General features: G+C 40.0%; 1 protein-coding gene across 2 annotated transcripts; it reads right to left on the bottom strand.

Moving 5' to 3' along the window:
• Positions 1–843: 843 nt before the first annotated feature.
• Positions 844–26,010, bottom strand: TMEM64 (transmembrane protein 64). 2 transcript variants are annotated; one of them, XM_077876309.1, is made up of 3 exons: positions 25,222–26,010; positions 10,701–10,856; positions 844–4,882 (listed from the first exon to the last, which is right to left on the bottom strand). In XM_077876309.1, the coding sequence occupies exons 1-3, from the start codon at positions 26,008–26,010 to the stop codon at positions 4,691–4,693; spliced, it is 1,137 nt and encodes a 378-aa protein (XP_077732435.1). In that variant the 3' UTR covers positions 844–4,690. The 2 variants fall into 2 exon arrangements, with proteins under 2 accessions (XP_077732435.1, XP_077732436.1); XM_077876310.1 differs by lacking the exon at positions 10,701–10,856.

Genomic DNA, 26,010 nt, shown 5'->3' with positions numbered 1-26,010 from the left:
GCTAGTAATGATTGTTTGGATAATCAACTCTGTCGAAACATGGCAGAGTGGTTACATTTACCCTACACACATATGCTATGTTAGTGCCGCCGTGCATGGCGTGCATCCCGAAGATGTTCAATACCGAACTCCTAATACAGTGTACTACTACTGTTCTCCCCACAATGAGTGCTGACAGGCAGCTCAACCCAGGAGGGCGAGCACGGCAGAAAGTACTGAACGATCTTGGGTAATGAGCACACGCACTGCCACACGCGCTTACCCAATGAGTGCTCCACAGGCACCTCTCTGGTTGAAAGCAGTCTGTGACATGTGGTATCCCCGCCTTGGGCCTATTTTGTGTTCTAACAAGCCATTTTGACCATAAATGGCCAAAAAAAATGTACACATGGCAGTATGGGACCTGCTGCAAATAATCAAGGACAGGTATTATTCTAGGTGCTGAGATGAAAGTGTTATGACAGCAAAATATGCCCTCAAGGAAAGTTATGGAAGAAGGGTAGAGATCAAAGGGAAGTTACATTGGTGAAAGTCCTTCAGTATTATGAAGGCATCGTAAACATTACTGCAGCCTGGGACAAAGGACTGAGGACTTTTTCGACAGGCGGGTAGCATTTCATGACTTAGAGGTATTAGAAGAACCAAACTGGAAAAGCAAGTGCCAATGTTAGAGATCAGAATCATTTCTCCACAGGGCCTCTGCTAGAGCCGTAGCCATAACCATCCTCCATCTAGGGTCAGTTACCACCATTCCATCCATTCCACCCTCCCTTCCTCCTAAACTGCTCCTTCCTGTGGATACAGTCCACTAAATTATAGAGGGAAAGAATGAGAAGAAAGAAGGAAAATGAAATATCACCTTTTATTTTCTCAGGCACACAAGTGATCTGGGATATCAATTATCACCCTTCGAATTATCTATTTTAAATCTTCTGGTATCGTAGAAAATAGTTTGCAGCAATCACTCAGCAATTTAGAAGTACCAAGTTATAATTTAGTTGTGTAATTAACAGTTCATGTTCAATATGCAAAGTTATTAGAACTCCTGAGTTTCAAATATTCTGTGGACACAGGTGATTCCTCTCCCTTCTTTAAAGGCTTTTAAAAAGAGATGAGCTTTAAAAGAATTATATCCTATATAGCTTATTGTAATAGAAATCAGCAATGTCCAATCTAAAAACCAGAGAGTGTTATTTTAGCTATTGTTCTGATAAGTGAGGGGCCTCCGAAACAAAATTCCATCACTGAAGTCATCAACCTAGGCCAGTATCACTGTTCCTGAGGTCCTCATGAACCTTTCTTTTTCTCTGCGAATGCCACTTGCTTTTGAATAGCATGGATTTACCATGCATCTAAAGACTGGCCCGTATCACCCTGGCAGATAACCTAGCTACTTTCTCAAGCATTCTAAAGCTAGTCCCACAAATTTTGACATAAGTAAGCCATACATAGCACCTTCCCCAGGAACAGTCCAAATCAGCGTCGCACATTTAACACACACAGAACTGCTGGGACTTGCTGGAAGCTGTACCACTTAGCTCAGTGACAGCAAGGATAAGTAAGAGAAACTACTGAACTTAGCCTCTCAAGGAGAGAAATGTTTTAGAGTCATATCTGACCCTATCAAAGCAAAGTCATCTTAGGAAGGTTTGCAGTTGGTTACGAGGTACATAAAACGAGTATGGCTGGCTCTGGATAAATCCACACAGTCACTTTTGAACACAAACTCAAAACACATGTTCTAATGACAGAGATCTGGTTCTATTATTTTCATAAACCAAAGGGTACAGATTTCAAGTTATTTCACAAATCAGATGATCAAATGAAAATGGACGTGAAAGCACTTAGTAAATTATGTACACGTTTTAAAAAGATGTGCTCTTTAAAAACAATTTACGTGACAAAATTTGGCAAAGAGTAAACAAAAACATTTAACAATAAACCAAAATATATGGAAACTAAGGAAAAGGCCCAAAAGAGTTAAAAATGGAATGTATCTTTCATCAGATTTAGAAATTAGGTATGTTGTATGCTTTTTAAAATGTGCATAAAACAACTTCATACTGCAAAATAAAAACATTTTATTTTACAAATACACACTCTATAACGGGAGGCATTATTTGGGCAACATAAAAGGAACCTGTAAAATCTGTTACTGCCATAAATCTGGGATGCAAGGTTAAAGATGGGGTGAATAAGGCATGGCAATGCTTCATAAAATTTATAGAAAGCACATCCAATACCCAGTAACCAAATTCAGCTACCAAATAACATGAATATAATAGGCTGCTGTTTACCTGGAGGCCAGAAATAATCAAGAAAAGGAAAACTGCAGCTTTACATTAGTAATTTAGAAATAGTAAATCCATACTATTTTAAGTAAAAATGGATGATTTTATTATATAAAATTATAATTGGCAGCATATGGAAAAATTATTTCTCTTCTACCTTTTATATATTTAAGTATGAAGCAAAATGCAATAATTGGAAGAACTCATTACAAACTACCAAAAGGTATTTATTTGGTGAAATTATTCAAGTTACAAAATGCTAAGTAAATAAATGCACTTCAAAATACATGAAGTGTAACACAAGTCTGAAAGGAATGATCTTAAATGATTCCTCTAACAAAAACTAACCAACAAACAAGAAGCACAAGAAAAATATTGTCAAGGTTAGGCAAAGAAGAATAAATCAAGCATATTGTTCATTGAGATTATTAAACTAAAGTTACTTTTAAAAATAAAAATAATTAGGATAAAAAAAAAGAATAAGAATATTCTAATATCTTATTTTTTTTTTCTATCAATGAAAGAAAGAAGGATTTGGAGGCCAATTAACTACTGTAGACTCTCGGATCAGGTGCACTGAGGTCTTCTTGATGTGGACATATCAGTGAACTTCACTGTGACCCAAAGGTGAGAAAAGTTATACATGATGAAGGAAAGGAAAACAATTATAACTGCAATCAAGCAAAAAACTTATGCGTTAAAATTATCGAGTGCAATGTGTCTCTAGCAGAAGACTAGAATACTCTGCTTCCAAAGAATTCTTTTGCACTTTAATAAATCAGGGCAAAGGTTTTACCCTAATAAAAGGCAAATGGGGGATCCCTGGGTGGCTCAGCGGTTCAGCGCCTGCCTTTGGCCCAAGTAGTGATCCTGGAGCCCCGGGATCGAGTCCCGCATTGGGATCCCTGCGTGGAGCCTGCTTCTCCCTCTGCCTGTGTCTCTGCCTCTCTCTCACTGTGTGTGTCTCATGAATAAATAAATAAAATCTTAAAAAAAAAAAAAAAGAAAAAGAAAAGAAAAGGCAAATGGGAGGTCTCTGATAAGGTGGAATTTTCATGGCAAAAAAAAAAAAGAGATACCAACCGGAAAATTTGCATTTGTATCTATAATCTGGGTTGTAAAAAAATGAATCAAGTTCACAATTAAACCATTTTAAAAACAAGGTGATATATGAGTAATACATAGGTCATATTAATCATATGCCAAATTATTGTATGCTATACTCCTAAGTGCTACTAATAAATACACTCAATTCATGCTACAAGAGAAAGAATTGAGACTTAATTTCACATTTCAGAATTCCTGAGTCTTATCAGAGAAAAACAAGTACCAAAAAACAAATCAAATAAACCTACCTTATTGTAGGGCAAATAATACAAATTTGGGTATTAACGTTATAGTTTTAAAGCTGAAGACTATGGGGGCATATATGTAATTCAGTGGACTTATAAACATGATTTTAAAGCTTGGTTTTTTTAAAAAGGCGATTTGATCAAACAAGGCCACCTGAGTGACATCTTCAATGATGGTAAGCCCATCATTTTAAAGGAAAAAATCTTTATCTCAAAGCCTAATGATGAATATAAAAAGAAAAAGAAGTTTATTTTACTAAAACTTTTTAGTAAGACTGCAATGGGAAAGCCCTTTGATGAAAGATCTAAGGAGAGTAAAGCCGATGAAATGAAGTTAGAACATGGGTTCTAATTTGAGCCACCACCCATTAAATGATTTCCCTTTTGCTTTGCATATTACACAGTGAAAATAAAAAAGTATCTTAAGAGCACTTCAGTCCCACAATGTAGGATTTAAGCTTGTGTGAATAGGTGTAAATGGCCCTGCAATGATGCTTGCAAAAATACATTCAACCAAAAGTTAATGTCTATTTCTAACTTAGTCTGGAAAACGGAAGCAAAGTGGTCCCATTTAAAACAAAAAGCAAAACAAAAAAACCACTACATTTTCTGAAAAGGACAAAGAACATCTAAATAATATCATACATTTGAAAATATATACTTTTACTCATCATTTTAAGTAGGGAAGATGCTTACAACTAATATTCATGGACTTTATAAATAAAGACACTAGGCAGAAAAATATTTGGGTTATTTCTCTGTTCATAAGTACCCAGAAAGAAAACAATTAAAAAAACACTAAAGTGCAGACCTATAGGCCATTGAGGGCATAATAAATGATCAAGAGGTGCAGCCCATATTTGCATCTACATTTACACTTACATATCCAGAAAATGATCTTCCTTTAAAAAAATTGTGCAATTTAAAAACTAGTCAGTTTTGTTTGTGCCGTAATACAATTAGAACTTGTCTCTGCCCACTAGAGTAAGGTGACCACTAGACCTTGGACAGCACACTAGCTCTTGACAATCATACATTTCATTAGAGTCATACAATATTGATTCCACCTCCAGAAAATGTTAGGGTCCTCTTGTTGTAGAATGAAGAGCCACTGGTATTTGGTTGATTGCCTTTAACCAGAGAGGTTTTCAGTTCCATTTCACAAGCTACAATAGCTGCATTCAATTCCACTTGAGCTCGATGAACTACATAAAACATGAGGCCTATGCTTATAATAATCTGTGAATAAAAACAAAACATTAAAGTTAATAATATTTTACACAGAAAAAAGAGGGAGGAATAAACCCAATAAATTTGGATTAGAAATGTTTCAAGCAGGACGCTACTCAAATATGGTCAGGTAAGAATTTTAAATAGGTTATCACCATTGCCATTTATGCTTTCCTCTGCTGCTTCTACTGGGAGTAGAGGCTACAACATATAAGTGACCGACATAGGGTATCAGGTTAACCCAAGGCAAGCATATACATCCCTTTTAATCTATATAAATGTTTGCTTGATACAAATCAAACTTGCCTCTTTGTACCAAAAAGCTTCTTTCAAGGAAAAAAAAAAATGTCTACAACAGAGGTCTGCTGGCTGAATTTTATTCATGTAATTAATGTAATATCATATCTTGCATGACTATAAATGTCCATAGGTATTCCTAAGTCCATTTAGAGAGAAGCACTACCATATGCACATGAACTACCTTCGTGCAGCCAAAACTTAAAATATTAAGAACCACTTTTATTTTTTTATTTTTTAAATTTTTTTTAATTTTTATTTATTTATGATAGTCACAGAGAGAGAGAGAGAGAGGCAGAGACACAGGCAGAGGGAGAAGCAGGCTCCATGCACCGGGAGCCTGACGTGGGATTCGATCCCGGGTCTCCAGGATCGCGCCCTGGGCCAAAGGCAGGCGCTAAACCACTGCGCCACCCAGGGATCCCTAAGAACCACTTTTAAAAAATGAAATGCCAATAAACTTCAAAAGAAATTGACAAGAGATCGTGAACATGAAATTGTGCTTAGGGAAAAAACAAAAATAAAGGGAAACATGGTGATAAAAAAAAAAAAAAGGCGAGTCAAAGGGATACTAGAAAAAGCACTGAAATGAAAGTCAGGTGCTGGTCTAGGTTTAGCCACTCAACTAGTGATATGATTTCACATCACTATGTGTGCTTCTCCCACTGTCCAATAGGAAGTTGTGATTCCTCTTTATGTGTTTTTTTTTTATTTTTTTATTTTTTATTGGTGTTCAATTTACTAACATACAGAATAACCCCCAGTGCCCGTCACCCATTCTCCTCTTTATGTGTTAATGTGCTTTAACATTCTATGTTCATCACAATGTTTAGGCAGTACATATCTTCTAAATGGTACTTATTCCAAAACTTCATTTGTAAATCAGTTCTTCAGAGTTTGGAGCAAATATTCTCAGTGCAACAAGGTTATTAGAACAGGTGATGTTTAATGACCCAGTAAGTTTCAAAGGCTGCTCTAACCATAGTGACCCTAAAATATAACACTGTTTCAATTAAACATGCTCATAATTTTAATAGTTTTTGTGGGAAAGCACTGAGGGTAGTGGGAGAAGGATAGAGGCAGAGCACACGGGGGGGGGGGGGGGGGCGGGGTTCCAAGAGGGGAATTTGGAACTCGTTGGGGGGGGGCACTAGTAAGTGGGTATCCATTCCTCAATATAATTCTGAGCAAATTAGGTATTTTAAAGGTGGGCCTTCAAATCTTCTGTTTGTTCTCTAACAGGTTAGTTCTCTTTAAAAAAAACAAGATCTGCTTTCTGAAAACCCAAGGATTGATACTTATCAGTGTTATGGTGATGCCATGAAAAGACATGGAAAAGATGTTAGAAATGATTTAGGAAGGGTGTAGATGAGATGCTAAGCTCTGCCTCAGACATGCTGCATTTGAGGTGCCTAACAGATACCCAAACCGTTCAGGGAATGGGTCCAAAGCTATGGAAAGAAGGCTGAGCTCTTGTATTAAGGTAGTCCTTACAGAAATAAACATGATAGCAGCCACCACAGTAACAGGATTTGCCAAAAAGGAAAGTTTTCAGAGTAAGAACAGAAAGGAACACCAATTTTGGGGTGAAAAGAGGAAGAGATGCTGATAAATGAACCAGGTAAGCAGGAAAAAAAAAATTCTAAGTAGCTAAGGGAAGAAAGTGTTTTTTTTTTTTTTAAGTTTTTTTAAAAATTTATTTATTCATGATAGACAGAGAGAGAGAGAGAGGCAGAGACACAGGCAGAGGGTGAAGCAGGCTCTATGCAGGGAGCCTGATGCGGGATTTGATCCCAGGTCTCCAGGATTATGCCCTAGGCCAAAGGCAGGCACTAAACCACTGAGCCACCCAGGGATCCCAGGAAGAAAGTGTTTTAAAAAGGTTTAAAAAGTTTTAAAAGTGTTTAAAAAAGGTTTTTTTAATAAAAGGGCATGGTTAACAGAATCTTAGGTTGCTAAGAGATCAAGCCAGAAGAGAACTGGAAAGTACATCTGATTTCAACAAAGTTAACAATGACATGACAGCCACATCAAGTACGCTCAGATCTAGCAGAAAATTTTTTTTCAGGTTCCTAGTGAGCGTACACTGGCTACATCTTTACATGGGATTTTCCCCAGATGCCCTTCTAGACAGAGGGCCCAGCAATTTGTACTGATTTTTTTTTTTTTTACCAACACGCCACCACCGTAGTATAATGTAAAAAACAAAAAACAAAAAAACTTGTTTTAAAAACAAGAGAATCAAACATAAGTAAAAGGACAATCCTTCTACACAAAGGCATCTATTTCTTCCACTGTCAAGTGGAGAGCAAGCTGAGAGCCTGAGCAGAACAGAAGATTATTAGTGGGTTTCTTAGACGAAAATTAAAGGTTTTCTCATTTGAAGGCTTCTGATTTTTCTGGTAAGCAAAGGAGGTGATCTGTTGAGACTGACGAGGAAAAATGGGGATAAAGGAGTCAAAATTGTGAGGAGCTGAGATAGGTTTGCAATAGTCATTAAGGAAATGAGGGAGTGGGAAGACAAAGGAAACAGTTGGGAAATGGGGTAATGTTGAGAAACCAGCAGAAGGTTTGTGACAATGAATTAAATATTACCAATCTGGTTGTATGACTTCCTGAAAACAACAGGTGCAAAGCATATCAAAACTTGGATTCATCCAGGGTTTTGGCTGGTGGGTACACAGAAAAATATAGGGCATGGAGAAGAGTAACGGAATTGAGAGATCACAGAATCCAAGTTGGATCTATTTTGTATTGCTTAATTTTACAGATACTGGATTCTATTTAGGTGGCTATAAAGCTCAGAGGCAAATTTGTGGCTTTCTAGTAAAATATGAGAAACCTCATGAATACACTTACTCTACTAACTTTATTATTATTTTTTTACTCTACTAACTTTAACCTAAGCTTCACCCTTTTCTCCTATGTACTTCCCTCTTCAAGAGGACTTATATGCCCTCCTGTTTTATTCTCCTGTGTATCTTTTGTAAGCTGAATTAAACCCCTTCTGAAATATACGAGGCGAGGCTATAAGTAACATCAATAAATAAAACTGAGGCATAAATACAACTTTACTTTTTGTTGTTGTGGTAGTTACTGTTGTTTTTCACAGATGTCTGGGTTAAGAAATATTTGCTCTTTTTCTCCCATCTTGTATACTAAGCTTAAATTTGTCAGCTCAAAGGGGTAAGAACTTGATGGGGAAAAAAAGAAGGTCCTATATTTTAGAAACACTTCTGACAAGCATGTGAACTATTTTGTTTTAGTATAATTCTACCAATTACAGTTGAATGATTCACTAAGATGCATAGAAATATAAAGTATCAAGTAGTAAAAATCATATGAAACCTACTGAAAATAACAAGTTCTAATTATTCAAACATAATGTAAAGGGGAAAAGATACTTCAAATGGATTATTCATTTTCAGGAAACTAGAAAAACATAAAAGGTACTTAAATTTATACTAAAAAAAATCTGAGAATGCAGTGTATGTTAGACTGTTATAGTACCTCAGGATAATTATAAACATAAATTACCATGTAGATATAATGCATAAGAAGTTTAGGATGTGATTAACCTACTACATTAATAAAAATAAATCAACTATAATAAAAACTCTAAACCTAGATTTAGGTTCTTTATGTGTGTGTGCGTGTGTGTGTGTGTGTACATATATATATAAACTTTGTATAAAAAAAGTAAAAAAAAAAAAAAGGGATTCCCTGAATGTCAAAAATATTACTCAGGATCCCTGGGTGGCACAGCGGTTTGGCGCCTGCCTTTGGCCCAGGGCGCGATCCTGGAGACCCGGGATCGAATCCCATGTCGGGCTCCCGGTGCATGGAGCCTGCTTCTCCCTCTGCCTGTGTCTCTGCCTCTCTCTCTCTCTCTCTCTGTGACTATCATAAATAAATCTTAAAAAAATATTACAAAATTTTTCCTAAAACTAGCCATTTAGTTGATAAGCTTTATTTATAGTTCAATGTAAATATTCCTGGGTTTACTCTGTTTACTGAACTTGTACTCAAAAACAGAAAGAAAATCAACTCTGGCTTTACCAGTGATTTTAATACAATATAGTACCTGAAAAGTTGAGAATACTGCTAACACTAAATTTCCAATATGATATCGTACGTTTAAGAATAAAACTTAAAACTATCAAGTTAAGGGACCAATAAGATGTTGGCTACCTCGGTGTTATCCACTCAGTAAACGACAGTCCTCATTATGAGTATAGTTTACAGAGTCAAATGCCTTGGTTCATATCGTGATTCTACCCCTTGCAGCTGTGACTTTAGACAAATTACTCTCCACTGGTGTGCCAATAAACTAGCTCTTGGAGATGAGATAGGAATCTTGATTTGGAGCACCTGCCATTTTCCATGGTCTAAATACTCCTGCCACGATCAATTTCAAGTTACCACTGCTGATGTCAGGAGGAGTTGGGAAGAAATGTACACAATTGGCTGGAGATGATAAAAGTACATACCTCCTAGCCTTTGGGTAGGGATTAAATGAGCTTAAATATACAGCATATAAAGCTCTCAGTAAAAGCTATTATCAACGTATTGCTTAATCAGCAAAAGTTATGGTGATTTCATATTTTGGTAAATCTCAGGAAGGACATGTAACACGACTAAAGAAATGGATTTTTTAAACTCTTCCTGTTGCAACTTAAAGGAACTGAGTAAATATGCCTACATAGCAGAATTTTTTATCAATCTTGTAATTGTAGGTATACTATAATTTGCATGTCAATTTGTACCAGTCCATTACACAAATCTTATTTGAATTTGTAATGGACTACAAATGGAATGGAATAAAGCAATACTTTCTTTAAAAAAAAAAAATTTGTTCTACATCAAATTGTACTAGAAAAAAATTTCCATTGCCAGTATAATACTCTTTTAAAATTACCAACTGCAGAGTTTAATAATTTGAAGAAAAGGTAAGATAAAAACCCAACTTTACCAAATCTCACTAAAATTATCTTCAGATAGTATTAACAACACTTCACAAAAACTCAAAAAAGAATGAGAACTTTGAAAATCACTGAAAAAAGAACCTTATTTTTCTCAATCTCTTTTTTAATTAAAGAATTTTTATTTATTTTTATTTGTTTTTTAAAGATTTTATTTATTTATTCATGAGAGACACAGAGAGAGACGCAGACACACAGGCAGAGGGAGAAGCAGGCTCCCTGCAGGGAGCCCGACGTGGGAATCGATCCCAGGTCTCCAGGATCACACTCTGGGCTGAAGGCGATGCTAAACCGCTGAGCCACCTGGGCTGCCCAAGAATTTTTAATAAGTTTCAATTCAGTTCAATAAACTTCCATATATCCACACAATTAAAATGTAAATGTCAAAATATAAAGTATAATTGAAAGAGAACAAAAAAAGATATAAAAAGGGAAAAATCCTCCTAAATTATTTTCAATGAAATACATTAGGCTTAAATCAGCAATGCCATACAAAAAGAAAATTAAAAAAAAATCAAAATAAAAAAGACCTTTGGCCTCAAACTCACCTGTAAACAAAAAACAAAATATCCACTAACACTCTGTTCTGCAATGACATCTTCCATCGTCCGCAGGGTGGTACCCAAGTAAGAATTCAGAAGCTGAGTAGGGAGCAGTCCAACCGAAGATGCCATCAGATAGTTGGGTAAGGAGAGATCAGTAATCTAGAAGAGCAGATTAAAGCAGATTGATTCATTATCAAGTCAGATTTCCATTTACATAAAACTTTGTACCAACTTAAAAGTACCAAATTTTGGTCTTTCCTAATTTGAGGGAGTAAAAATGGTATTTCGTGACTCTATCCTATGCATTCTAGTTTATATGGATATTATTTTTATTTTGGTATTAGTATTAAATATACATCTTCCTACTTGCATTTCTTTATGGGTTTCCTTGGTCAGAGTGTAATATAAAACAACACAAGTGCTTAGAGGTACACGAATAAGAAATGTATAATATAAATAAAACCATCAAACTAGCAAGAGAAGTAAAAGATTTTGAGTAATTATAGAAACATTCCTGGATAAGAATGTTGTGTTATTGTTGTTACTAGTGTTATTAATTTGGTGAATAACTTTTCTATATCCCCCCCTCGGTTTACTAGTATGTAAGGAGGTTATCGACCACTTTACCAAACTTTTTTTTCTTTTTGCTAATATTAAGATGTTTGTTGTTGTAGGTTTTTTTTTTTTTTTTAAGATTTTATTTAGGGATCCCTGGGTGGCGCAGCGGTTTAGCGCCTGCCTTTGGCCCAGGGCGCGATCCTGGAGACCCGGGATCGAATCCCACGTTGGGCTCCCTGTGCATGGAGCCTGCTGCTCCCTCTGCCTACGTCTCTGCCTCTCTCTCTCTGTGACTATCATAAATAAATAAAAAAAATTAAAAAAGAAAAAAAAAGATTTTATTTATTTATTCATGAGAGACTCTGAGAGGGAGGCAGCCTGATGCGGGACTGGATCCCAGAATCCGGGATCACAGCCTAAGCCAAAGGCAGATGCTTAGCCACTGAGCTGCCCAGGTGCCCCAAGATCTGGTATTTTATTTTATTTTATTTATTTATTTTTTTTTTAAATTTTTTTTAAAAATTTTTATTTATTTATGATAGGCACACAGTGAGAGAGAGAGAGGCAGAGACACAGGCAGAGGGAGAAGCAGGCTCCATGCACCGGGAGCCCGACGTGGGATTTGATCCTGGGTCTCCAGGATCACGCTGTGGGCCAAAGGCAGGCGCTAAACCACTGCGCCACCCAGGGATCCCAAGATCTGGTATTTTAAAAGAGTGACGTACAGTTACTCTAACTACAATCTAACCCAATCTAATGAATGTGTAATTCCTACTTTCAATAAAGCTACATTCATCTCTACTCAGATGATTAGCTGGAGATCCACCACTGCTGGTTTGGAAAGAACACTACAGTGACTGGTTAACAATTTAACTAAATAATTACTGACTCCATGCTGCCCAGGCCAAGATGTTCTGGCAGGTGCCTGCGAGGGACAGAAAGGAAGATGCGACTCCTACCTCAAAGGATTTACACACTGGCAAAGACACATCAACTACCTAAAAATAGGCGATAAGGGATTCTGGAGAAGGATCTTAAAGGGTAAACAGGGATTAATTTTAGCTGCAGGAATAGGGGCCAGAGGGCAACCATGTGGAAGAAGAGGCATTTGAAATGGACTCTGAAAACAAAACATGGTTTGGCAGGCAGAGACAGGTGGGAGGGGGAAGCTAAGGTGTTCTGAGAATGAGCAAGGACAACGTGGCACGGAAGGTACAGGATGTATCAGTGCGGTTGGCAGTGGGGTTTGGGTAGTTTACAGAGCACACGCAAGGGAACCCTATACAAGGCAAGTACTTGGGGTGACACTTGGTAGGGGCCTGCGGTGAAAAGGGAAACGAGTCTGTATCCAGGAGAAGAGCACCGGAGAGCCTCGTCAAAGAACGAGGTGAAGAGAGGCTCCTGTCAGTTTGGGGTACCTACAGCAACAGAGACCTTCCTACAGAACGAACACGCCAAATGTGTAAAATGGGAACACACGGCAAAACGATGAATCACAAAAGTCATGATATTGCAGTTAATAATAGAACATTACATGTTTTGGAAGTTGTCTTTAAGTATTTAAGTTGCAAAATATCAGAATGCAAAGCTTCAGTCCATAGTCTTTAAATGTGATGAAGTTTCTCTAAGGAAAACATAAAACTGACATTCAGATGTGAAGTCAGTAATACCCAAAAGGCGATGTTAAGCACATCTCCTAAGCGGGAAACAAGCCCGCAACTCAACTCTTTAACAAGACCTTTGTCCAAAGCAGAAATCAAATATCGCCAAGCCTTTTATTTTTTTTTTAATTATTATTTTTTTTCCTGCCAAACCTTTTATGACAAAAACCTCATCCTGGGGAAAAAGCAGGGGTCACTGTTTATATATATGTCCCTTCTGAAAAGCTGTATGTCTAAAGAGAGTAAAAAACGGATTTTGGCTAATCATTCTCGAGTTCTGCTGGAGTGTCAAATAATTTAACCAGTACGGCAACACACAGACACACACATTTTTCGACTGTTTACTGACTTCGTTGAGATGAACAGATTGCAAATTATTCCAGCATTTCCTCTAAGCTCATATCCTATTCAGGATGGGCATCCAGCTCCATTCTTTGAAGAACATAAATCTCAAACGGGGATGTCATTGTTATCCTGTGGCTCCGCTTCTGTGATCATTAAAACTCCAGGAAGAGTTTAAAAAGGATGCTTTTAATCCTCCAGAAGCACCGCAGAGGCACCTGCGTTCTTATTCCCGAAGGTACTGTGCTTTGCTTAGAGGTGTGATTTGTTTCTCTGGGCCAGTAAGGGTTAATGTAGACCATGACCTTATACCAAAGAGATCATGAAAACAGAGAGCCCATCTGAGAGGGGGAGGGGGAAAGAAAGAAGAAAAAAAGAAAAGAAAAATGCTTAACTCTAAAGAGCAAGAGCTGACTGATGTTTGGGGCTGAGAGTAAGAAAACCTCTATCTTCAGATGGATCACTCAGATGCTCCTGGAAGTGGGGACTGCTGCCCCTCAGGCACAGCACAAAGTATAGCTCCCCCCAGAAAGCTCCCCCCCCCCTCCCCGCTTCCTCAGTTTCCAAATATTTATGCAATGGCTTTACTGGCTTTAAGTGAATCCACTAAGAAACTATATAATTTTTATTTATTTATTTATTTATTTATTTATTTATTTATTTATTTATTTATTTTTTAAATTTTTTTATTTATTTATGATAGTCACAGAGAGAGAGAGAGAGGCAGAGACACAGGCAGAGGGAGAAGCAGGCTCCATGCACCGGGAGCCCGACGTGGGATTCGATCCCGGGTCTCCAGGATCGCGCCCTGGGCCAAAGGCAGGCGCCAAACCGCTGCGCTACCCAGGGATCCCAGAAACTATATAATTTTTACACTGAATATCTTGACATGGATCTAATGAAGAATATAAAGGTGATCTGTGTTCAGGAGAGCTCGAATTTTATCCACAGTTCTGCGAATCTTAGTTTCAGCAAAGTATGCTTTCCTGAATTTTCTTGGCTTATACAATAAGGATGCTGGTTTTTTTTTTTTTTAATACTTTTTATTTATTCACAAGAGACGCAGATTGAGAGAGAGAGAGAGAGAGAGAGAGAGAGAGAGAGAGAGGCAGAGAGACCCAGGCAGAGGGAAAAGCAGGCCCCATGCAGGGAGCCCGACGTGGGACTCGATCCCGGGGGTCTCCAGGATCACACCCTGGGCCGAAGGCAGGCGCCAAACCACTGAGCCACCCGGGTGTCCCAAGGATGCTGTTTAATCGAGAAAGTTGCAATGAAGGTAAATTCCAATTAAAAACATGTCTTATAATATATAGAAAAAAATCGTAAACCCCCAAAATAATTTTAAGAAAGGAATGGTCAAAGGAAACGAAAACGAATATGGTTTCATCTTTTCATCTAATTACTATTTATTTGACAAACTGTGTGTCTTACTGTATATATATCCTCAAAATACTATCGATATTTCACAAACAGTTGCAAATGGCAACTACAACTACGTCTACGCGGACCTCTTCCAGGAAATACAGTCCAGTACTGTGACTGTACTGCTCTTCTGTACGAGTTTCTTTTCTCTAGCACACTCCACTATACGAATACAGTAGATAATACATTACCTGTATGTAATAACAGACAAAATATCTGTGAATCGACTCCTTAAGCTGTCCCTAAGGCTTCCTAGGGCTTCCGGCCAACAGTAGGCTATTTGTAGTTAAGTTTTCGGGGAGTCAGAAGTTATATGTAGATCTGTGACTGAGCAGGGGCGGGGTGGGGGTCGACCCTGTGTCGTTTGAGGGTCACCGGTGGTTTTCATCTCCAGAAATATAAAAACTTCACCACCAGTATAAGAAAAAAAAAAAAAACATGAACTTATTCACCCTTCCTTTTCCTTCCCTCCCCAAGATACCTCTCCCCCTCTGTCCCCAATCACAGTCCCTCTAGCCAGACACCTCAGAAGTCAGTGACAGGCTCATTCCTCCCTCCTGCCCATCTTGTCCGTCCACTTGCTAAATCCCTAAAAAACCTACCTACTGTCTGTTCTATCCCTATTCAGTCTCTCCCCTCTAGTTCCCACAGGGAGACCTCCCCACCACTCACCACCTATGCTAAATCCCGAAGAAATCTTTTAAAAATGCAAATCTAGTCCTGCATTAATCCTTTCCCACTGCCATCAGAGTAAGGTTGGGGTTCACTTCAGCAGGCAACGTGCTTGACGCCCCAGACTCTGATGATCTCCTGTTTCACATCACATTATGTTCCAGGCACATCAAAATTCTCTTGTTCTTAGAACACTCCTTGCTCGCTTTTCCTTCTGGGCCCTTGTACACTGTTCCTTCTGACAAGGAAACTTCTATCTTTCCTCCCACTCCTCTTACTTGGGCAAAAGTCCTGGTCCTCAACCTCAACCGTATTTCACTGCTCAGTCATGGATGTCTCTAGCAAACCTTCCCTGAGCTCCCAGGCCTGTGTTAAGAATAGTTCTCAAGTTCTCTGATAGGACACTAGACCCTCCCCATCCCCTTCACACTAGAGAGTGACAGAAGATTTCACCATCTGTTTGCCCTTCGCCCTTTCTCCAGGCTACTAATTCTGTCAAGAAAGGGACCTGTCTTGTTCTTCATTCTGTCTTTAGCCTCTAGCACGATGCCTACTATGTATTAGGTGCTAAACGTACCAATATTCATTGGATGTGGACTGTAACATCAAAACTACTTATAAACATGGAGACTTCTCATAATTCCTGTTTATAAAGACGTTAGGACAGAAAGTCCACTTGCAATTAGTTGTCCAAAAACCGAAAACACCTTCCCCCAACCCCTCAAAAGGAAATAATGTCATAAATGAAAATTATCAGCAAAATTTATGCCATACCATACCTAGGAATGTTATTGATCTCCTAGACTGCAAGCACTCTAAAGGATTTGAGATGAACTTTGCCTTATTTGCTGCTATGACTCTAGCATCTAGAATAGCAGTGGGTACAGGTTGGGTACCTACCAGTTACTTATTAAGTGAGTACTGAATGAGTACTAGAGGCATTTCCAGTAACCTCCGAGGTCAACCTAATGTCAAGCTTGAGACCCTCTTGTTAAGCAGCAACTGTGAAAGTACTGGGGAAAGTCTTGCTACTGGAAAGAAAAAAAAAAAAAACAAAAACAAGGCATGGGTTCTGAGAGACCCCACTCTAACAGCTGAAGAGGCCTTCAATGTATAGGCTTCTACGGACAAAGATGGTTAGGTCAGTAGGTCTACCTACAATTCAGAGGCCACCTTCATACATACAGACCTTTTCATTAGTTCAATGTACCTAAATTAGGAACTGCTTTTAATGGTTCGTAAATATTTTAGGAGTCACTGATCCATTTGAGAATCTGACTAATACACACACACACACACTAACCCTTTCCCCGAAAAAAAAAAAACAAAAAACAAAAACACACACACACACGTTTCACTGCATATACTTTCTGGAACATACATTTAAAAGATCTTATTGGTAGAGCTGAAAAACGACACAGGCTTATTATTTTTACTCATCCAGCAAAAATTTATCTAATGCCTCTATATCTAAGACCCAGCTCTCAGCAGGGATAAAGATACAAAGACAGAAAACCATAGCTGACAGTGTCCATTTTGAGTCATTCTGTACCACACTTAATGACCAAAATGTTCATTACATCCAGTAAAAGGTCACAAGAATCACTCCCCATGTCATAAAAGGAAAGCACAGGCATTCATTAATGCAAAGCCTACAAAAATAAACGCCAAAATCTTAATGATTGTTTTCTTCTCTGTACTTAGCCATACTTCTCAATTTTTACAATGAACACTGCTAAACAAATACTGCAGTGAATCAGTATTAACAGTGAGAAGAAAGGATCATTAGATAATGCTGGAACGGCGACAAGTATCATGACCCATCATCTGCATCTGAATCTATGGTCATAAATATAATACAGAATAAGAATTTAAGATGAGAAAACATTTTTATAAAACATACTACTGCCAAACTGTTAAAAGAAGGAGGCATGTTAAATTGTTGCTCAGAACATCTGCCTTCTTAAGAGCAAACTATGAGACCTTGTCTAACCTCTTTCTTTACGAATAAGAAGACGGGGCCAGTCATTAAATGACTTCACCAAAGTCACAGAGGAACTGAGACAGAACTATAGGTCCCCAAAAGTCCACGAGGCTAAGACTTTACCATAATTGTGGTCTTACAATCACGAGCCAGTCCAAAACTTTTATTTACTTGTAAAATTAATTTCAACTGTGACCTAAATTACTAAAACTTTTTTTTCTTGACTACTCAGTGCAAAGGTGAGGAAAATACATTAGTTCTATTTGCTTCAAGTTCATCTTTAATTACCTTTCGCTGTCATTTAGTTCGTACCCCGGTTTCACAGCTCCTTGCCCTCCCAAAACCAACAGAAAATCTTTCTGTTGCTGTTTTTAACCAATTATGGACCCACAAAAATAAGTGATTAACAGTTTGCTAACACATAATTCTTTAAAATGATTTCACTGAGAAGTGAGCCAGGGTGATGGGGCCAGGTCTTGTACTTTTAAATTTACTCATTTCTACTTTGTTTGCCTTCTACTCCCAGTACCCAGGTACTTATTGCTTTTGTTTTTAAAAAGATAATTTTCTTAAATGCAAAGGTAAGTAAGATATACAGGAGAGCTTAAGGGCCTCGTCCTACAGATGCAGGGGCCCAGGCTTAATGGTTGTTTTATTACAGTCACTGCTGAAGCTCTAATGCACACTTTTTCTATCAAGTGCCAGGTAAGAAATATTTTAGGCTTTGTAGGCCATGGAGTCTCTGCTGCAACTCTGCCGTTTTAGCTTAAAATGAGGCACAACCAGTACAAACATGAATGAGCATGGCTGTAGTCCAATAATGCTACTTAAAGGCACTGAAATTTGAATTTCATGTACCGTGCACACAATATTCTTCTTTTGACATTTTTTTCCCAATCATTTAAAGATGAAAAAAACCTTTTGGTTTGGGTGACATACAAAATCAGATGGTGGACCCAGCCAGGGACCACAGTTTGTCGACCCCTGCTCTAAAGTCCTGGGATAATGTCTAATTCAACTGTATAGAGCCTTGCCCAGAGCCTGACACATAGGAGGTCCACCTTACATTTATGTGTTGGGCTGTAGGGCAAGTGTTCTGCACCTGGAATCAGGAAATCTCTGAGAAATTCAGCTCTTCTTGGACCAACAGCAGAACCGTGGGTAAGTTCGTTTCTATACCGTTTACTAACTGCGTGCTCCTGGGTTACTTTGCCACCTTGTGCCTCAGTAGTCTTAGTGGTAAAATGAGGCTTAGAGTTGAAAGGAGTGTCAAGCAAGTAACGTGCGCGTGTTAGAACAGCGCCTGACACTTCAGTGTAATACGAATATTTGTTAAGTTACAAAAGAAAAAAAAATCTGAGTTCTGATGTCCTCTCTTTGGAATGCAGAGGATGGAAAGGAGGAAATGTTAAATAATCAGTCAACTATGTATTCGTCACATCACGTAGCAGGTATCATTAAACACATGTTCCAACAGAAAGTATGGCTTAAAAGAGCAACCATAACTTGCTCAAGATGTCACAGTAAATGTCAGAACCAAGTCTGATTTCAAGTGATAACCAGTCCTCTAAGTAACTTCCTCTTAGTCATGGATAGCTCCTCGAAGACCTGCTGTGATGCTTAAGGGGTATCACATATGTAAATCTATACAACCTATGAATAAGACAATCTTTCATGGTATGCTTCATGTTTTTATTTTAGGTTTCAAAGATTAAATGATGATAGATACAAAATTTCCCATGGGGAATTATTTAAGGAAAGGAACCTATCAGATCTTTGACTTTTTTAAGCTTTTCCATGACCAAAGTAAAAAAAGAGACAGAGACTATTTTTAGGATCTCCCCTCTGGAAGCTGCAAGTACCATTATGAATTCTGTTACCCATGTCAACCAATTATCACATGATACTTTTTGGATTAAAACCGACATTTCACAGAAGGCAACTTTAAACTACAGAAAGGGGCAGCCCTGGTGGCGCAGTGGTTTAGTGCGATCCAGGGTGCGATCCTGGAGACCCGGGATCAAGTCCCACATTGGGCTCCCTGCATGGAGCCTGCTTCTCCCTCTGCCTGTGTCTCTGCCTCCTTTCTGTGTCACTCATGAATAAATAAATAAAATCTTAAAAAAAAAAAAAAAAAAACTACAGAAAGTCCAGATGTCTCCAAAGGGGCATCTGAGAGCAGATCTTAAGAGACTACTCTCATGCTCACTACATGTAGGATGTTTGGAATAATAACTGGGATGTTATTCCTGTGAATGTTTTTATTTTCCAACTTTACAGACAAGTTTCTTCTAAGGAAAAGGAAAGGAAAAAGGAAAACCTGACGTTTCAAAGCTACAGACAGGTTTGCTGTTTGAATCAGAAATATCACGTCTACCTCCTAGAATGCTGAGTATTAAAGAAGTTAACACATCAAAGAGCACTTAGTAATTGAGGAAAGGCAAGACACGGGAGAGAGGTATGTATACTATGAGGGTTTGGAATTTATCCTTAGGGGAAGAGAAAACCCACCAGAGAGTTTCCCAATGGAGAGCAACAAGATCAGATTTGCATTTTAGGGGATGCCTGGGTGACTCAGCAGTTGAGCATCTGCCTTTGGCTCAGGACTGATTCCGGGGTCCTGGGATCGAGTCCTGCATCGGGCTTCCTGAAAAGAGCCTGCTCCTCCCTCTGTCTATGTCTCTACCTCTCTGTGTGTGTCTTATGAGTAAATAAAATCTTTAAAAAAAAAAAAAAAGATTTGCATTTTAGAAAGATCTTTCTGGAGAGAGAGAAAAGTTGGAAATTCTTGGTCCAAAGGCAAGGAGACCAGGTAGGAGGCAGAGATGCCTGAAACAGAGTAATGGTAGCAGGTCAAATAGAAGTTTTCAGGAGGTTAAGATCCATAGGACTCAGCCAATGATTAGTTGTGGGGGATGAGAGAGAGAGAAGGGAGATAATCAAGTGACAGAGTCATGGAGACTGCCACCAAACACCCCAGTCCTAGCTCCTTCCTGGCACATGCCTAGCTCTTTGAAGTTACCGCTTGCTGGCCAGGTAACTTGTTCAGGCCAGTAAAAAATGAGATTATTTCCAGATGAAAGCTTGAAAAACCAGTGTGCAATTCACCATGTCACAGTAACGAAGTGAAAGATGATGGTTCTGTCAGCCTGGCTGACAAGTGACCCAGAGCAAAGATTCCCTGCCCCTTCCCCAAACCAAGCTGAACCTGATTCTGTGTCCACAGGTAAGTAAACCTTTACGTTTTAACCCATGGAGATTTAGGGGTTTTTACTACAGCATAATTTAACCTGTCCTGACTGCAGCTGTAAGAAATGCTCATCCGAGACATGTGTCCAGGTCAGAACAATAGGGACACACACAGAAACTATATGCCTATAAATCTGTCTTTATAGGCGGTAATAACTACAGATACAAGATTACATTAAAAGCGGGGGAGGTGGGAGCTTTAAATATTTCCCAGCTCCCCCCCCCCCAAAAAAAGTGTTTTTTTAAAAAAGGAAAAAATTTCAATAGGTACCTGGGAAATTACATTTCTTTTGATCTAATAACTGCTACTATAAAGTATATGTATGTTTTTCTTATTTCAGTAGTTTCAAAAGTGGAGAGTGTCAGCTTCCTTATCCCTCTTTAGCACGCGTGGAAAAAGCAAAGCAATACAGTCCGTAATAGTCACAAAGCAAAGGAGAGATCCCTCCCTTCTTCTATATACTAACCTTTACGATCCAGTTCCTGGGTCTAAAGTGTAAATACCACTACCCTCACCACTAATAACTGCTAACAGTGACTGAGAATTGCCTGTGTGCCGGGCAAACACCTAAAGCCTTCACTGCACCAGCTTACTGCCCCCTCATAACTCAGCATGGGCCAGTCCAGGACTATTTCCAAAGCCTATGCCTCTCGTGACCACTACATCTTACTTCCTCTTTAAGGTAAGCTCAGATTAATTTCTTTAATCACGAGCATTAAGAAAATGACTTTTAGCTGGAATAGAGGAGAAAGGGGTGGGAGGGGGAGGATTTTTTTTTAAAAGACAGGAAGGAAAGAAGACAAGAGAGCCATGCCCGGAAGGTGGGGAGCTGTGGGCAGGCAGAGGGGTAGGGGTAGAGAGTTTGGAGATAGAACGAAGATGGAATGAAGCCAGAGAGGGCACAAGTTCAGAAAGTCAGACTAAAATAAGTATCAGCCTGGGCCGCCTGGGTGGCTCAGTGGTTGAGCCTCTGCCTTCGGCTCAGGGCGTGATCCCGGGGTCCTGGGATCGAGTCCCCAAGCCGGGAGCCCGCTTCTCCCTCTGGCTCTCTCTGCGTCTCTCATGAATAAAATCTTTTAAAAAAATAATAAAGTAAGAATCAGCCTACACTAAGCTTTCTTTTCACCCACATACCCTGGGAGAACTCAGTAAACTGTTTTGGTTGAAAGAGCTAATAAAAAAAAAAAAGAAAGAAAAGAAAGAAGAGAAAGAAGAGAAAGAAGAGAAAGAAAAGAAAGGAAAGAAAAGAAAGAAAAGAAAAAAGAAAAGAGAAAAGAGAAAAAAGAAGAAAAAAGAAAAAAGAAAAAAGAAAAAAAAGAAAAGAAAGAAAAGAAAAGACATCGCTAAAAACCAGGTAGTTAAGAAATGAACAAGATGTAACAGACTATATCCCCCGGCTCTACGATCCCCCCTGCTATGGCTATGAGTAAAATTTAACAGTATGACAAACCTTATCAGCCCATCCTGGTTTCAAGCTCCCCCCTTGGTGGTTGAGTGACCCTGAGAAAGTCCCTGGAGGGCTGAGCCTCTGTTTCTCTCACAGTAAAATTATGCCAATGATATCTATTGCAAGAGGCTGTTTTCCATTTTTTTCCTTCTTTTCTCTTGACCCCACAGCACCAACTTCAAAGAGTTACCCCTTGTCAAGTGCAGTTTCAACTACATAATTACCTTACGTTATTCCCAAGCACAAAGTATAACTTCTTTGTATTCATGTAATGTTAAAACATTAAAAAAAACTATCTTATTTAAAGATTTTATTCATTTATTTGAGAGAGAGAGAAAGAGAGAGAGAGAGAGAGAAGAGAGGGTGAAGGTGAGGGGGAGAGAGAATCCTTAAGCAGACTCTCCACTGAGTCCAGAGCAAGATGATATGGGGCTCAAGGCCAGGACCCTGAGGTCAGAACCTGAGCCAAAACCAAGAATTGGATGTTTAACTGACTGAGCCAACCAAACACCCCAAAATGGTCTTATTTTTAATTAACAAATATATGAGTTCTCATTATATACCCAGGACTACAGTAGCTACTAAACATACAGTGAAGAAATGGAACCATGGGTTGGGCCCCTATCATCAAACCATAGGGCATAGGTTTACCTTACCATTTACTTAGTACCCAAGTGACCTCGGGTAAGAAAAATAGTAATGGTGACAAAAACCAACACGTGTTTGTTAAGCTAGGTTCTACTGCATGTATTTATCTTGTGTAATTGTCCCAATAATAATCCTATGATGTAAGTAACCACTAGTTTCCCCATTTTGCAAATAATGAACTGACCACAAAGAGGATGAGCAACTTGACCAAGGTCAACAGGTTCTGTGCAGACAGTAGGACTCCAGAGCAGTCAGTCCTGTGCTCCAAACTGTTAAACAACAGTCTACACTATACTCATAAATACACTGTGCAGGGATGATTTAAAGAGTAGAAATGACATTTGGGAAGAGCTTAGGATAGGAAGCACACAGTAGGTGAACAAGAAAAAGCACAAGGAGCGCAGCCCAGGTGCCTCAGCGGTTTAGCGCCCTTTTCGGCCTAGGGCGTGACCCTGGAGACCAGGGATCAAGTCCCTCATCGGGCTTCCTTGCATGGAGCCTGCTTCTCCTCCTGCCTGTGTCTCTCATGAATAAATTAATAAAATCTAAAAAAAAAAAAAAAAAAAAAAAAAAAAAGGCAAACTAACAGAACGAAACTCTTTACCTCTCCTTAGTCCCAAACCTCTTCCAAAGTCTTAGAACACTTGATCCATTATTATCCAAGGTTGGGTCAAAGTTCATGTTTATACTTAATACTATAAGTTGTTGTAAAAGGGAAAAATTTAAGGCAAAAAACATATCAAACTACCAAAAACACTAAACTTCCTCTCTACAAAAAGAAAAAAGACCCTTATCTCTTTTCACACCTCCATGACTCTCATTCTACAGTCATTGCTATTGAGTAGAATCAACATGAGATTTGCAAAAGGAATTTAAAAATTAAGAAAAAAAAATTCTTGATTTCATCACAAAAATGGTAGGGTTAGAATTCTTTTTTCTTTCTTTCTTTCTTTCTTTTTTTTTTTTTTAGGTAAACTGCTAGTTTATTGAAATTGCTTAACCTGGTGGTTACAGCTTGTGAAAGTAATATGTTGGTGCGCTAGCAATTGGTGATAAAAATCATTCAAAATAATGAATCAGGAGATATTTAAAAGTATACCACACTCCTAAAAACACCAATTTTTATCTTTTAGGAATCAGCGGTTGGAAATATTAATACAAAACAAGATGAGGAAGTTTCTAGAGACTAACAATTTATTTTCGAAACAATACAATGTGTCAGAATCACTACCATAGTATAAAATACATCTATTCCTACAGTTTTGAGTGCTGTAACCCTTTACTTCCACACACATTATTTAAGTCAAGCTGAAGGGTTGAGTTCCTGGAAATCACTATATGAACTCTATGAATCATTGAATTTGGGGAACTCAGTAACCTAGCTCAATCCCTTCACCTTAGGAAAGAGGAAAGCAGGGACATAGAGTCACTGATGCCTTCGTTCCAAAGTCAGGAAGTTGTCAAGACTGGGTTCTTTTCCTCCAGTCAGATGGTCTCCTCACTAGCAGTATTTCTATTCCTCAATCAGTTGCACCGAGCTAGAGAAAACTAAGTTGGATAAGCAGAACATATGGATACCAGGCAAAAAAAAAAAAAAAAAAAGTGTAGAAGGGGTGTATAAAGAAAAAAAAAAAAAACATGCTTACTAGGCAAAAGGTTATCTGTCCTATTTTGTTGTATCCCCTACCTAGTGATTTCAAAACCAAGTTCCTCCAAAGAAAAATAAGCGGGACGCCTGGGTGGCTCAGTGGTTGAGCGTCTGTCTGCGGCTCAGGGCGTGACCCCAGGGTACCAGGATCGAGTCCCTGCAGGGAGCCTGCTTCTCATCCCTCCACCTGTGTCTCTCACAAATAAATTAAATCTTTAAAAAAAAAACAAAAGAAAAAATAAGCAAGAGGATGTCCCCTTTTGCATTCTATCGGAGCAAATTCCTTTATGAAGAAAAGACCTCTCAACAAATTTTAGGAGCCTGCTTCCCCCTCTTTCTGTGTCTCTCCTGAATAAATAAATCTTTAAAAAAAGAAAAGAAAAAAAAAAAAAAAAGAAGCAGGAGGATCTCCCCTTTTGCATTCTACCAAAGCAAATTCCTTTATGAAGAAGGGACCTCTTAACAAATTTTGGGAGACTGTCATACGGACTCTGGAGCTACTCCCTGCGCTGTTTACCCAAACACTTCCTTCAGCTGTGGGTCGTTAAAAGAAAAAAAAAAGAAAAAAAAAAAAACTTGGGTCAAAACCCTGGACGCCTTTTTTTAAATTTCCTGGATGCATTTTTGCAAGCAAGAGGAAAAAGCTAGGCGTGTGAAACCTTTGCTCTCTGGAGCCAAAGCTGCTGCAGAAAAAAAAAAAAAAAAAAAAAAGACCAATGGGTAAAATGTGCATTTTTCAGTCGTCTCCCCCTCGGAGGGGGGAGCTGCCTGTTAGCCAGACTGCCCTGCGCCCGGGAGGGGCCGCCGTCCCGCAGCGCGTCTCCCGCGGAGGCCCCGCCGGGGGTCTCGGGGCGCGGGTCTCGGGGCGCGCAGGGGGCGGGGCCGCACTTACCGAGAACACGGCGTTCTGGAGCCCGAAAGGTATGGGGGTGAGCCTGGCCAGCGCCACCACCTTGAGGCCGCTCCCGCCCTCCACCACGCGGACCACGGCGCTCAGCCGGCCGCTGCTCTGGATCCTGGCGGCCACCCAGGCGGCGAGCAGGCGCCTGCACACCACGTGCGCGACGAAGGTGCCGATGAGGACGCCCACCACCATCAGCCCCATGCCCAGCACGAAGCCGTACAGGTAGCCGGCCGCCACGTTGAGCACGATGTAGCCCCAGCCGCAGGGGAAGGACACGACGATGAAGCCCACGACGAACAGCAGGACGCCCAGCAGCGAGTCGAGGCTCTCGGCCCAGAGCAGCAGGTGCTGCAGGTAGCGGCGGACCAGCGCCAGCGAGGCGAAGCACAGCGCGGCCAGCACGCACACCAGCGCGGCGCTGCGGCACCAACAGGTGCTGCCCGGGCAGCAGCAGCGCCAGCCCCTCGCCTCCGCCACGCCGCCCAGCGCGCCGCCGCTCCCGGGGCCGCCCGCCGAGGCCCCGCCCGGCGCCGCCAGCTCCGAGGCCGCGGGCGCTCCGGGCCGCTCCAGGCAGGCGCCCAGCAGCACGCCCGAGGCCGAGGCCGCCGCCGCCGCCGCCGCCGCCGCGCCCGCCCCGCCCCCGCCCCCGCCCCCGGCCCCGCCCCCGCCGCCCCCGCCCGCCGCCCGCGGCCCCGCGCGCCCCGGGAGCCCCGGGAGCACCGCGGGCGGCAGGAGCCGGGGCAGCGCCTGCAGCAGCCGCCCGCCGGGGCCCCGCAT

Source organism: Canis aureus, chromosome 28, assembly GCF_053574225.1.
Source record: "Canis aureus isolate CA01 chromosome 28, VMU_Caureus_v.1.0, whole genome shotgun sequence".
NCBI lineage: Eukaryota > Metazoa > Chordata > Mammalia > Carnivora > Canidae > Canis > Canis aureus.
This window is presented reverse-complemented; position numbering and strand designations above follow the sequence as displayed.

Coding starts and splice junctions, on each gene's coding strand:
- TMEM64 (XM_077876309.1), bottom strand. CDS start 26,010: ATGCGGGGCCCCGGCGGGCGGCTGCTGCAGGCGCTGCCCCGGCTCCTG. Junction 10,857..25,221: donor TCCAGAACGCCGTGTTCTCG/GTAAGTGCGGCC, acceptor CTGCTCTTCTAG/ATTACTGATCTCTCCTTACC. Junction 4,883..10,700: donor ATTTTGTTTTTTGTTTACAG/GTGAGTTTGAGG, acceptor TTTTATTCACAG/ATTATTATAAGCATAGGCCT.